At 38.9% G+C, this 14,723-nt stretch overlaps 1 protein-coding gene across 2 annotated transcripts; it reads left to right on the top strand.

Moving 5' to 3' along the window:
• The first annotated feature begins 9,515 nt into the window (after window positions 1–9,515).
• LOC129376218 (uncharacterized) lies at window positions 9,516–12,992 on the top strand. 2 transcript variants are annotated; one of them, XM_055055757.1, is made up of 7 exons: window positions 9,516–9,839; window positions 9,977–10,304; window positions 10,373–10,494; window positions 11,177–11,330; window positions 11,415–11,530; window positions 11,611–11,704; window positions 12,168–12,992. In XM_055055757.1, the coding sequence occupies exons 2-7, from the start codon at window positions 10,073–10,075 to the stop codon at window positions 12,230–12,232; spliced, it is 783 nt and encodes a 260-aa protein (XP_054911732.1). In that variant the 5' UTR covers window positions 9,516–9,839; window positions 9,977–10,072; the 3' UTR covers window positions 12,233–12,992. The 2 variants fall into 2 exon arrangements, with proteins under 2 accessions (XP_054911732.1, XP_054911731.1); XM_055055756.1 differs by lacking the exon at window positions 9,516–9,839 and having other exon boundaries at window positions 9,901–10,304.
• The last annotated feature ends 1,731 nt before the right edge of the window (window positions 12,993–14,723 follow it).

Here is a 14,723-nt window from a genome sequence, read left to right as displayed (position 1 = left end):
CCAGGGAATCGCTGCATAATCCCAGTGGCCTCCTCACTGACCTCCAGGCTGACTCTGGACCACTTACTTTGCTTTTGGAAGGAGGAGGAGTCATTAGTCACCCCTCTTTCAGGCCCTCCCAAATAAAAACCCAAATCTTTTTTTGCCCTTGTCCCCAACAATGTTATTAAAGTTAACTGTAAAACTAAAACATACTGACATTCCACATATATGTATAATCATTTTCATGTTTAGGAATCTATTTATTATCCTTATGTATTGATGTGAAATAGATTTTTTTTTTTATTTTAATTTTTATTTTACACAGGGAGTTTATGGCAAATTATGGCAACTCCATTTTCCTCCTGTCAGAACTTACAGTAGTCCACAAAATGACATCAGCAAAAGTCTGTGTACAATGACAGTCAGTTTTTGTTCAACAATAACTGAAAACATTTTTTGGAAATTCATGACTCAATTGATATAAACATAATCACGATACAATACTTTTATTTCTTTGAAATATGCACCTGAAAATTAACCAAAGTATAAAAACACTTAAACCACTATCATAACTAATTAAGACTAAGCTACAACTGAACAATATTTAGCTAATAAAAACTGGCAAGCCCAGTTTAAAAATGAATGAAATCTGACTGAATTGGATGAAACGTCATAATAAAAACAACATTTAACTAAAATGAAAAGCCCAAAATTATTACAACCCTGGTCTCCAACCATGGAGGGTGGATCCCTGGTTTCCTTCAGCTCACTGGTGTGTTAAAGCATCACAGTGATGTTCGGGTGAAAAAGATCACAGAGGGAACAATTATACAACCCATCATGCTCAGGGAGCTAATGCAATCACTGAGAACATCAAAGCAGCAAAAAAGATTAGTCTGGTATCAACAATTGACTGAAACTCTGTTGAAGCATTTTTTTTCACATGCTTGTATGAGAAATTGGGCTTAAACTACCAAACATGGCAAAGTGAAGCACGGAACTTATGAAAGAACTAAATTGGGCTGATGGGTTACAACTTCAATGCAGACTGGGGGATGAAAACCCAACACGGATTATCAGACACAATGACAACAGGGTGAATCAAAACCACTGATGATGCTCATACTGTATAAATAAAGTCTACAGCATCTGAACATTTAATGATACTGAAGATGAATCTCTTTTGGGGGGTCTGAAAAAGGCATTCAGGGAATGTCGAGCTGCTCCGAAACACTTGTTCAGTGTGTGTGTCCCACAAGCACTGAGTCATTCCAGTCATACTACACCCCCCACCCCTCGGCCCCCTCCCCCCCCACACACACAGACACACACTCATCAACTGTTGTTCCAAAGCGAGAGCTGCAGACACCTCTAGACCTTCCTCCAGTTCTTCACAACTCCCACCCTGAGTCATGCCCTGAGAGTCACGCAGAGCTTTGACCAAGATGATCAACATGGAGCTTGACTTATTAGAGTACCACACTGCTATGGTGACATAATAGACCATATGAGAATTAAAGAAGTTTACCTGAAAAATATAAATAGATATGACTATTAAAGGATAGAGATGTACTCAGAGATGCTTCTTTTTCTGTGTGGTGTGGAGAAACTTTTTCTAATTCTTGTTAGTAATATCAGAAACTGGGTAGAAACTAAAAAGTCTGAATTTTCTGTGAAAATCCAGGTTGAATGCAGAAAGCTGTTTAACTGAAGAAGTGAGTTAAAGCAGAACTGCTTGTTAAAGAGTCGCATGTAACAGAAATAAAAGGCAAAAAATGTAATGAAGAAATACAGTAACAGTATACTGAACAACAGAAGCTGACAGTGAAGAAGAAGCTTCAAGCTGCAGTAGGAGCTTGAAGCTTGTTTTATGCTTGATCCATTGCATTCCACAGGGCTAATAAACGTGTGAAATCAGGGCAACAACTTTTGCAGCGCTTGTACTCTGAGCACCTCATCCCCCATCAGTGGCTGATTTCTACCAGGCTGGGGACGAGCCTGATAGCCTGACTTCATCCAGAGGGTCTGCAGAGGGCCCGGTAGCCTGGCTTCATCCAGAGGGTCTGCAGCAATCAAATGTTTTAAACATTCCTCTTGCTCTGACTTCCTCTCCAACTTTATTGCAGGTTATTTGTGTGGTCATCACAGACTGCCAACACAGACAGCGTGGCCAACACAGACTGAACGGCTTCGTTCACATCTTCTGCTGCCATTGTCAAACTACAATCCTATTTAGGCAGACTGAAATTCTAAACCAGTGTAGGAAATCAATCTCAATGGGAGAAATCCATAATGAAGCTAGATGATAACTGAATGAGATTGCATAACAATGACCAGGCAAACATGCTCGTACTCTGCTAGACTTTAGGAGGCACCATCGGGCGCCTATGGGAAGTGTACATCAGTAGGCAACATGTCCAGAAGTGAAAACCACAGTTGATAGGAGCAACAATAACTTGCTACCATCAGTGCATGTGAGTGGGTGAATGGCTGGCTGTAGCATGTAGTCCATAGAACAATTTACCATTGCAGGACAAGTGTGACATAGCATGTTATGTCCCATACACATTCACACAAGTGTTGTTTTTTGGAAACTCAGTAGGAATTGATCACATTAAAGACAAATTTACAACAAACATAAAGTAAAGAATCAAGTGAAAAACAATGAGGGAGTGGTTATGTTTAGCAGACAGGTTCCATGAGTGCTGAGACCACCCACATTAAATGTACGATGGGGAAGCAGCAGTTGCTGTTCAGGACGAGAAAACACTGCAAGAAACAGGCGAATGAGAAGCTTTGTGGGTGTCCTGAAAGGAAGTTAGGGATCAAAGATTACTACAGGTGTTGATCTGACCCCAAACTGTTTTATTTTGAGGACAGCAGACAGACCAGTTTGTGTGAAAAATATTGCCACCTTTAGATATTGTAGTTCAGTAAAGACAAGACCCAGGATGAAAGCTGACAAAATTAATGGCTGAAGACCAAAAGTGTTAAGTAACGAAAAGGCTGTGTGTGTTGAGAGATATGCTACGGGTTGAAAACAGTCTTGCCAAAAGAAGACATGAAACAACATGAAACTGAACAAACCATCAGTAACATAATCATGTAGAGTTCACTTAACTCTGCTGGGAGTTTAATTAGAACTGTGTGCTTAGGTCAGATAAGGCAGCGTAACCTCTAAGCAGCAAACACTCCTATGTGCGTTGGTGTAAATTAAAGGATGAATATATGCTTCCTAACAGTCGCTGTTAGGAAGAGTGGATGATCTGTGACGCTGTGGGCCCGGTTCTCCTCTGGTAACCTTGTTAGAATTCTTGACATCACAAAGTCTTTGACATACCACCAGATTTTAAATAAAAGCCTAATCATAAACTAAAAAGTGTTATTGCTGTTACTAAACATCATAATGATGTGCAGCATATGAGTGAATGAACAAAGACATTTCTTCCAGAGTTAAAATTCTATGGGGAATCTGTAGGGTGACATAAAGAGAAAGCCAGGACTCTGGATAAACTAAGGAAAATGTGCAAGAAGAGAAAGTCTGAGATCTCTTTGTTTTTGTTATCTTATTAGTAGAAAAGTGTTCTGATTCCATTACTCTGTTATCTTTAGCACTTAGGGCAATGCCATTAGTGTCCAGTGAGAGCATCTGCTTTTGTGAAACTGTCCAAATACTACATTAGCATGTACAATGTATTTCATTGGAATATGTTAGCCATAGTTCTCTTGCAGATGGAAACAACCTCTCCTCCAAGATTTTGCTATATTTTGATGAACTCTGAGATCCTTGTCTGTTTCTTTAGCTGATTGAAATGTTTGAAAGAATCAAATTTGTGTTTTATTCTATCAGGATCTTAATGAATGATGCTCAGTGTTGCAGTCAGAATTAATTCAACCCAAAATCTACACAAAATGTATATAAACCAATAATGACTTAACACTATTGCTCCTATTAAAACTCACTTTTGTACACATAAAAATGCTGTGAGTATCAAGTGTTGCATGTACCGGATGCCTCTCCTGAGCTTTTATCTGATCTCTGTGTTGTGGTGAAACAGAAAACTCGACCTAGTGACGTCCATATCTGATTCTCATATCTACCTTATTCCTCTTAGGAATAATGAAAGAAGATAGAGAAAAATCAAGTTGCTGGTGAGAAAATAGCAGAAGCCTGGAAGTTCAATCTTATTATGCATGTCAAACTGTGTACATCTACCAATGAAAGTTTAATTGGATCCACGCTTGGTGTTTAAACTCCCTTCAGATAGATGAGCAACAACTGTAACCCTTCAACACAGGATCTAAGGTGTAATCTAAGGTTGTGTGTGTGTTTTTTTCAAGTCATGAGGTCATAAACAGACTCCACAGTGAATGAGTCACTAAACTTACCCAACATCACGTTTCCTATACAAGGAGCTCTTGACACTTGTGTTTACCTTCTTTAGTTACTGATATGACTGCGATTTTGACTGTCACCACCCTGAGGGACAAAGGTCTTTTCTTCACCTTTACGGTTCAGGGAAGCGTGGCTCATGAGTCAGTGGCTCAGGCAGGATCTCTGCTGGGCCCTACCCTTGTTTGTTAAAGCCTGCTAACAGCGAAACTAATCTGACCTGGGGTTTACTTCACTACCATCCAAACAGGGCCACTTACATGAAGCACAAACATTAGAAGACTGACAGCTTCTGGAAGCCTGTATATAAACGCCAATTCATCGATTATGTTAGTTACTTCCATCTGACGAAAGCTGATTGTTTTGATAGGTATTTGAGGAAGTGGTTAGCAGTGTAACTTTGTTTCTTATTTTTTTATTATCTTTAATCAGATGAAGCTGAAACTGTGGCTGCAGCTGCTGAAAGTTACAAATTTATTATTTCTATCATCAGTTTTTTCCAATAAGTGAAAAATCAAACTGAATCTAAAGGTGTTTTTCCATCAAATAGTCCAAATGTTCAGTTGGAACATTTGTTACATTTTCAGCTGCTGCTTTCATACTGCATTGTGCGAAATGAACCAAACCCTTTGAGAAAGCTATTCACCTCTTCGCATGCGGTGGTGTTGCACCAAACACCACTTTAAGAAATGACATTAAAACCTCATAAGACACTTTACGCAATTTCCTTCATGAGTTCAGGTAGGCTGAAAATGTAAGCAAGGATGGAGTGGTGTCAGATTTTAGTGGTTGTAGGATTTCTCAAAAGACCGTAAATCATTTTTCTCACTAGTGCAATACACATTTGTTTTGGTTGTATTTACCCAGAATGCCTTGTGCTATAGTTTGATTTTGGAGCGGTTTCTCATGACATTTGCATTTGAACCGCATCAGAGTTCCTTCGAACCCAACAGACCAAGATTTGTAGGCACACCAGTTTGCTTTTTTTGGTCCGCATCAGAGTTTTATCACACATTCACACCTCCCCAAACAAACCAGACTTTCTATACAAACTAGAGTTGAATTAAAGCGAACTAAATAGGGCTCTTACTAAGCCACTCTAAAGTTGCACGTAGGATGAAAATCTTTACCTCAGCACTGCTTGGACTTTGATCCCAGTCTCAGTACCATATTTTCCGGACTATAAGTTGCTCCAGAGCTTACCTCTGGAGCAACCAGCCATAAAATGCTTTTTTGAGGGAAATTTATTTGATAAAATCCAACAGCAAGAACAGACAATTTAAAGTAAAAGTAGAATAGAGGCAACAACAGGCTGAATAATTGTATGGTATGCTAACGTTACATGGCAAACAATGAACAACTCTGCTAACTCTGAAGATAGTTAGCATACCATAACATGTGATAGTTAACAAAATAACATGTGATATATAATGATGTGTTAATTTCCACACATAAGAGTATAAGTCGCACTCCCCGCCAAACTATGAGAAAAACTGCCGCTTATAGTCCAGAAAATACGGTAATTACCAGCCAGTTACCACTTAAGAATCGCCAATACAAAACTAATGTCTTACCATGCATTTAAAGGCATGTGAAACACCAGATTCAAACTCCATTAAATATGCTGGCGCATGCATCAGTGTTGACTTTTTTTCAAATCATCTTTGGAAAATGAGGTTACTGGTTGAGTGACATTCTACTTGGTTTTCCCACTGTTTATAATACACATTTTGTCTGCAAGAGTTTGTTCGTTTCCATGTAAATAAGCTGGATCAGAAGCTGCACCATCCAGCAAAATGTACTTAAAGCACTATTTTCATTTGATGAAAATTCAGATAAAGGCTCGATGGACAAATGTTTTTAGGTACAGATAGGAAAAAGCTTAGAGGCAACATTCATTTTCTGTTGGCTTGAACACACAATGAAGGGAAGTACTAACTGTGCTTCATACAGACATGTTTTTTTACAATCCTTTCAGAAAAAAATAGAACCAGTCAAACTGATATTCAACAGGTCAAAGTTTAAAGAAAACAGAAAATCAGTATCACCAAGTCACAAGTCTGATTGGTGCATTGATTATAAATGTGCATCTTAACATAATGATCTGTAAATGTGAAGATGAAAGAGTCCAGCAGTCTAATAAACAGACTGACATCCTTGGCAGTTAGCGCTGGATACGCAAAGAAAAACAAAGCAGCATGGAGCCATCCTTACTGTGTGCATAGTGAGTCAATTTAAGAAAGTACCGAAATACTTTCATGTCTACACATAAACACATGCAGGACATTGCAGCTAAATGTACTCTAGCTAAACGAAAATCATTCAAGAGTGTCAGGAGTGTCCAGCTTATGAGGAGTTTTTACAGAATTGTAAAATCAGTCCCAATTAGACCAATAAGAAACGGATAGAGAGTAATTGGCTGTATCCATGTGTGGAGCTACACTGCCCTGAATAAAGAATAAAATCAAATGCAAGTTCTTCAAACAATTCAAATGTGGCAATAATCTGTGGATTTTTCAAGATGATGGAGGACTCCATCACAAGGATGATGTGAGAATAGTCTTACTACAGACCTGTAGTAAGGGGAGCCAAAAACTATACACAGATATTTTACCTGCTTCTTATAAAAGACACATTTGTGATAGAACACCATTCTTTTTGTTGGTTTTCATATATGGGCTCACATTTATTAAGCACTGTAAGATACTAATAACTCCAGAATATCTTTCTTAGATCCTCCACATTTTATCGCAAGACTTTAACCAGTTTTTCCCTAGATTGGACTAACACTGAACAGACCTAAATAAATAAATACATAGATAAAACAACGACCAGCTCTGTACCAAATAACTAAACTACACTTACGCGTTCTACTTTTGCATCCCAGTGGTCTCCTGCTGCCATCTTGTGGCATTGAGACGCCACTGCACTTAGTCCAGCCAGAATTGGTCCTCTTAATCGAGAACAGCCATTGCAATTCTGCTGGTCTGCATATAATTAAACTGTGTTAGGAATGCTGGGGTTCTAACCTGGTTCGGTCCACAAACCAAGTTTGAGCCACTCACCGTCTTATGTCTTGTTGTCGGACTCTGCCTCACCCACGAAAAACTTCACCTTAATGTCGGCTTAATAAACTCAGATGAAAATCCACACAATTAATGTTTGCAACAGTAACAACAATAATAATAAAAATAATAATGTTTTCAAATGCAATATGTAAAACCATCCTCTTCATGGGACTGTCTTGAGAAAACAGAGTAGCCTCTGAGGGAAGATCTTTCCATTCAACATCCATCAGCATACAATAAAACTCTTTGAAGAAGCTTAATTAATGAGTTACAACAACATTTAATTTCCCTTTGAGATTAATAAAGTATTTTTGAATTTGAACTATGTCAATATTACTCTCTCCATAGAAACAAAGAACATCAACAAAATGGATTTTCTAAAAGTAATTCTCTCAAACTAAAATAATAAGTTTTCCAATCACCACACCACTATTAATATTGCTGACTCTTTCTGAAAACGAAAATATATTACAGCTCCAAATATGCAAGGGACCAACACGACATTTCATAACTCATTATTCAAAACTCCTCTTCCTTAGAAAAATAAAACTGAACAACAATAAAAAATATAAACTAAACTATTTAGTAACAACACAGGAGAAATGTATTTCTAAAATATACATAAACCGAAATATATATCTAAAAACTCTTCTAATCTTCAAGTATTAAGGTTTTATTTCAAGTAACGTATCCAAAGAGACCAAATGTGTTTTTGAGGCATTTTCTGAAACATGGAGCAGGCACTGACTTCTTCCAAAGATCTGACTAAAACAAAACAGAGTTTCTAAAACCAGAAATAACTTTTTGAACCACATAAGCAGTTAAACCCCCACAATCCCACCAAAAATGTTAACTGTGTAAAAACTGTGTATTCCATGGCACTTGTATTTATTTATTTATTGTGTAGTATAAGGTTTTAGCTCTGCTACACTGGTAGCCAAGTAACAACATTTTGTTGTCAAGATTCACCTTGTGTTTTTTTTGTACAATGTCAATAAAGGAAGTCTAAGTCTAAGTCTCTAACAAATTAATCACAACCGGACTAATTGAAACCGAGATCATTGTTTTTCTAATGAATTTTAACATTCATTGATAACATTCAACTAACTTCTGAAAATAATACATCACTAGAATGCAATGGAACAAAACACTGTTTTTTCTGGTCTTGAAAAAAACAGAAATAGATAATTGTAAATTATTTATTTATAATAAATAATTTAGTTACTTTGTGAAATCAACAGATTGTTCTTTACAGATTTTTTTCTAAGAATAAAGTTGTGTGTTGTCATTTAATCAATGTATCCACGTTGATATACCACATTTTCAAAAAGCTGGCTCCAAAACTTCTTTCAAACCAAAACAACTACAGTAAGCATTACTGACATTTTCCATCATTTCTAATAACTAGCATATAAATCACAATACAAATTTAATTAACTCACAAATATGTTACATTCCAAAAATTTTAATTATACCTTCCTTATACCTTGAAGACATTTTATATAATTTTCCGTATGTATCCATGGAAACTAAATATGTTTGGACATTTTTCAAGAAAAAGAAAAAAAAATGACAAAGAACCATCCAGTTTGCCAAGAATTGGACACCAAAGTCATAAAAGCTGATTTTCACAATGAAATTGTTATTTTCTATTTGAAAATCAGCTTTGATTGATGATCGGTACAACACACACACACACACACACACACACACACACACACACACACACACACACACACACACACACACACACACACACACACACACACACACACACACACACACACACATATAATCCTTATTACAGGGGTGACAGTGGTTGGAGTTTGCCCTGCAATGGCCCACTTCGGTTGTTGTGTCCTTGGTCAAGACTCTTCTGTCACTTTCCTGCTGGTGTTGGTCAGAAGGGCCAATGGCTTGAAAAACAGCTGTGGCTACAATCCATTAGCTTATCATCATCACTGTGTGAACTGAGTGGAAATGACAAATTTTATGTTAAGCGTTTTTTAGATCCCTAATAAACCTCTACAAGTCATTGCCATGGAAACCAAATGTTTTGTCAGGACATTTTAAAAAACACAACGACAAGAACAAGCTGGTTTTCTGGGGCTTTTTCTCAAACCAGCATAACAATTTTTCTCAAACACTACTGCTAACATCCCAGACACTTATCCACAAATTTCAAAAAGCTAACACATACAGTAGAGACCAAAAGTTGGGCACAACCTTCTCATTCAATGGGTTTCCTTTATTTTCATGACTATTTATAAGGTAAGAAAGCCCACTTATTAACCTGACAGGGCACACCTGTGAAATGAAAACCATTTAAGGCGACGACCTCTTGAAGCTCATCAAGAGAATGCAGAGTGTGTGCAAAGCAGTAATCACAGCAAAAGGTTGCTACTTTGAAGAAACTACAATATAAGGCGTATTTTCAGTTGTTTTACACTTTTTTGTTGAGTACATATTTCCACATGTGTTAATTTATAGCTTGATGCCTTCAGTGTGACCTACCACTCATATTCCCGCTCAGTAGGTGGCAGCACTACTGCAATGCTGGCTGCCAGCCGCCATAACAACAGAAGAAGAAGAAGCAAACGAGAAACATAAACAAGAAACAGAGGAAATCATGCCACATTCTACGAAGAAGGTTCGCCAGTCTGAAGCTATTATGAAGTCAGATTACTACCAAAGACTGAACAGTGTTGCCAGGCGACGCTATGATGATAAAATCTCCGCTGTGGGTGAAGATCCGTATCTAATCCCCCCAACGCAGCAAAAACCCGCCAGAGAGTGTCGCATCGAGGAGCTGCCAGGCCTGTGTTACCCTGATATATTCATGTTTCTCATCGAGGTACCAGGTACGTTGGCTCCTATAGTGGACTGTATACTCGGCAGATAGTCTGCAAACTGTTGGTGCTGCATGCAGGGTACAGCGCAGGCGCACTGAAGGCATACAAGAGCCTGGACGCTTACCGGTTCTTCCTCCGTGGCTGGGTCAGATCTCTGATGCTGTGCACCAGGAAAGACAAGTTCATCATAACCAGCAAGGTGAGACAGACTGGAAAACCTGCTGGGAACCAAAGCCAAGCACAGAATAACTGTAAAATGAAAGGGAACTCTCACATGTCAGAAAATGAATAGTAAACCATTACGCTTTTATTTGGTTTGTGTATTTTCCCAATCAGTCGTCATGGCAGGAACTACGAGCAACCCTCACTTTGCAGTTGTTAGTCTATTCTTCTTTGCAAACCGATTCCACTGGATTGAAAGCAGTTTGCAAGACTTTGACTAGGCCATTCCAAATCATGAATATACTTTGATGTGAGGTTGTTGTCCTGCTGAAAGATGAAGCTCACCTCATCTCTGATCAGCTTCCCAGTCCCTGCTGAAGAAAAACAGGACTTGGGTTTCAATCCCTGCCTGGGGTCTTTCTGAGTTTGTCTGTTGTGTCTGTGTACGTGTGTGTCGTCTCTTGGTATTGCAGCTTCCTCCAGTCCACAAACATGTCTGTTAGCAGCTTTATTCATTCCAAAACTAGTTTAGCTGTGTGCTTGGGAAAATGCACACAGCCACCACTGAGTGGTCCTGTTGGACCACTCAGTGGTGTCCAAATGTTGCCTGTTGGTTCCAAGTTAAGTTGAAGAATTTATGTGGTCATTTTCTTCCATCTACTCTTACCAGTACAAAATGTCACATTTAAAGCCCATTTGCTCTTTTGTTGTCCTGTCAGGTGATCCAGTTTGAAGGCCTTACTGAGAATCCTCATCCTGTGTGGACCATCATCGAGCCCAGTGGCCTCGTCGTTTCTGGTCATTGCACATGTATGGCGAGTTCAGATGTGGTCTGTTCGCATGTTGCCGCCACGTTGTTTGCACTTGATGCATGTAAGTTGCTGTTTTCTCAGAAGTGCTTGTTATATATATGGATCCAAATATTTACATGCAAACTGATGTTTTTTTTTTTTTAAGGTGTGCGCATCCAGCAGGAGAAGTCATCCCCCGCCCTCCAAAACGCTCCGCGTCGCCGGCGGAGTGTGGAACCTGCGCGTGACGTCAACTTTTCATACCCAAATAAGAGGAGAAAGGTGCAGATCAGTTTAAATTAGAGGATCAAAAAAAACTTGTGATGTGGTGCAACATGCGAATGTGGTGTGTGTCCTTTCAGACCATCGATGAGAATTCAAGACAGTCTACACCTTCAGTTCCACCTGCCACAGCGGAGGAAATAAAGCAGTTCTATGACAGCCTCGCCAGTTCAGGTCATTTACGTTGATATGATGGGACGCTGACAAAGACTATTGTGTTAAAGTTGTGCTTTTTTTAAGCTATTCAAGCCTAACATGGCATCTCAATGCTAAACTTGCAGCAGATAGTGGAAAACTGGATATAAATGACATTTTATAGTGACATGTAATTTGGTTTTGGGACCTGATTTACATTTTCTATTTCAGCTTTTCTTAATGCTTGCATACTTTCACAGTCATGAGTGTAATTTTGACTGTGAGAAATGGCATACATGTTTTACATATTTTACAGTTTTAAAGAAATTTCTTTTGGGGCCTTGGAGTTGAACATTTTTCACAACAAAACCTTTTGGCCAGGACTGTAGTTCTTTACTCTTAGAAAGGAATGTTAAAGGAATGTTTTTCTGCTGGAGTTAGACACCATCACATGTTCATGGATAAGAAACTGATGATCATTTCTGTATTTGTTTTGTTGCAGGTGCTAAGAGTGTAGTTTTGTCTGTCCTGCCAGGCTACTGCGAGGAGTTCAACAGTTCCAACTGACATGACCTTTTATTATTTTTTTATATGGATGTATAAATGTATATAAGAACCCCAAACCACAATAATTGTATAAAATGTAACACGAGGCTCCTTTTCTATATACATTACCATTATGTAGATTCAGTTCAGTTTAAAAAATATTTTGTCCCAAAAACACATTAGAAGTTGTAACTCCTCCAACTGTCTTCAACGAGTCATAGTGGATGGTGGTGCTGATGGCAGGAAGGATTTCCTGCAGCAGTCAGTCTCGCAGCAATAGCTTCAACAAGTAAGAGGCCTCTGACTGAAGATAGCTGAACAATGGTCTTGTGCTTCATTGCAGTGGTCTGAGGTTTGATTATTAACCTGGAGAGCTTTGACACATGTCAAAACAATTTTCATTTGAACTAGCACTATATACATCTCATTATTTAGTAGCCGTTTTATCAGTTAGCGGATAATCCTAGATGTAATGATTACCTTTTCTTTAGATTTTATTTGAATTGCTTTCCAGCAGGTGCTCTACATTTTGGTCCTTGGGGATGTTTCCTTTCTAATGGGATCCTGCAGCACTGAGAAGGTCATGCAGTCATTCAAATGTTTTATTTCTCTTGTTTTATTCACACTTCAGTTACTTTAGGTGAACAAACAATGAATGGGAATGAGCAACGTCCTGGTTGAAAAGATGCTCTCTCAAACTGATGGTTCAGTCTTGCCTTTGCATGTGAACACACTGTAAGAGCTACAAAATATACAAATAAAATACCACAAATAACTCAAACAGTGTTGTTCTAAGATTTTATATGAATATTTTACCCCATGTGCTACAATTAAATTTTACAAAATATGTATTTATATTAAATACTAACATTCCTATAAAACACAACGTATTTTAACTGTTGACGGTTGACCAAAGAATATTAGCACCATCTAGTGACTAAATACACCCGTCACACTCAATAGTGAACTACACAGAAAAACTAAACATATATTTACACATTAAAACACTGTCCTTGTTCCCTCATCAACCAAGCGCCAACTTACTGACCGTCTACACCCTAATCTGAACCACCCATCCATCTTCTGCCGCTTATCCGGCAGGTCGCGGGGGTAGCAGCCTAAGAAGGGCGTCCCAGACTTCCCTCTCCCCAGCCACTTCCTCCGGGGGAATCCCGAGGCGTTCCCAAGCCACCCGAGAGTCGTAGTCCCTCCAGCGTGTCCTGGATCTTACCCGGGGCCTGCTCCCGGTGGGACATGTCCGAAACACCTCACGAGGGAGGCGTAGAGGAGGCATCCTAACCAGATGCCCGAGCCACCTCAACTGGCTCCTCTCGTTATGGAGGAGCAGCGGCTCTACTCTGAGTCCCTCCCGGATGACCGAGCTTCTCACCCTATCTCTAAGGAAGAGCCCAGCCACCCTATGGAGAAAACCCATTTCAACTGCTTGTTTCCGCGATCTCGTTCTTTCGATCATTACACAAAGCTCATGACCATAGATGAGGGTAGGAATGTAGAATGACCAGACTTGGAGGAACTGATCCTCATCCCGGCCGCTTCACACTGTTGAGTGTGTATCCTGTATTTAATGCATTGTGGGGACTATTTTTCTGGCACATATTACATTGTTGGGACTCACTGCTCTCAGGTTAGCAAGGCAGAGCATTAGCATTAGCCTTTTAACTTATAGAAGATATTAGCTATTTCTCTTACTTATTAGCCATGTTTAGTATACTGAATGGAGTAAGTCAATTACAGACAACGTGCTCATGATGCCCCACATATAACTGATAGTATTCATACTAACATAAGCATTTTGGCTAATTTTGGCCTTTAAACCACTTTTAACATATTGAATGGTGCAAGTCCATGTTAGTTAACATGCTTGATTACATTGCAGCTTTCTTTAGCAATAATGCTCATTTTTAGCATCAGAACGCTGGGTCCAAATTTCTTCAGGAATTTTCTAGTTGTTAACTAAATTCGCTGTCAATAATTTTCGAAATAGGTGGATCTGATGAATCATTTCCACCCTAGTCCAGGATTCTCCATTATCATTATTGAATGTGTTTGAACTGCATTCACTGATAGATGGTCCATTGTTTTACAGTGTTAGGATTTTGTGAAGCAACTCTTTCCGGGTCAGTTTGAAATTACATTCAAAGTTCTACCACTCTCTTAATCCTGACTGCAACCAACGATGCATTCAAATGTAAATAAAATTAATTGAATATATTTTGGTCTTCACTTGCCCCCTCTTGGTAACTGGAACTCCAGAACAGTTCCACCGTCTCCCAGTCGATTAAAAGTTTTGAAACAGCTGTCACCATCATAATTTCATTGTCATTTACAAACAGGGACAATGACATTTGTATTTTAGGGACCATCTGTATTTTCATGAATTCTGGCACCTACGGTGGCAGATAATGTGAACTGCAGCCACATTAAAAGAAAAAAAAAATGGGTCAAATCACAAATCCATGCAACAGTGCTTCTCTCCAGTCGTCTCCAGATG

Source organism: Poeciliopsis prolifica, unplaced genomic scaffold (assembly GCF_027474105.1).
Source record: "Poeciliopsis prolifica strain line A6 unplaced genomic scaffold, Auburn_PproV2 SCAFFOLD042, whole genome shotgun sequence".
Classification (NCBI taxonomy): domain Eukaryota; kingdom Metazoa; phylum Chordata; class Actinopteri; order Cyprinodontiformes; family Poeciliidae; genus Poeciliopsis; species Poeciliopsis prolifica.
The sequence above is the reverse complement of the archived record's forward strand: the minus strand, read 5'-3'. Positions and strand labels throughout refer to the sequence as shown.

Excerpts from the sequence above, each read along its gene's own strand:
- LOC129376218 (XM_055055757.1), top strand. The coding sequence starts at position 10,073 with ATGCCACATTCTACGAAGAAGGTTCGCCAGTCTGAAGCTATTATGAAG. Across the intron at positions 11,331-11,414 it reads GTTGTTTGCACTTGATGCAT|GTGTGCGCATCCAGCAGGAG; the intron begins GTAAGTTGCTGT and ends TTTTTTTTTAAG. Across the intron at positions 11,705-12,167 it reads TGACAGCCTCGCCAGTTCAG|GTGCTAAGAGTGTAGTTTTG; the intron begins GTCATTTACGTT and ends GTTTTGTTGCAG.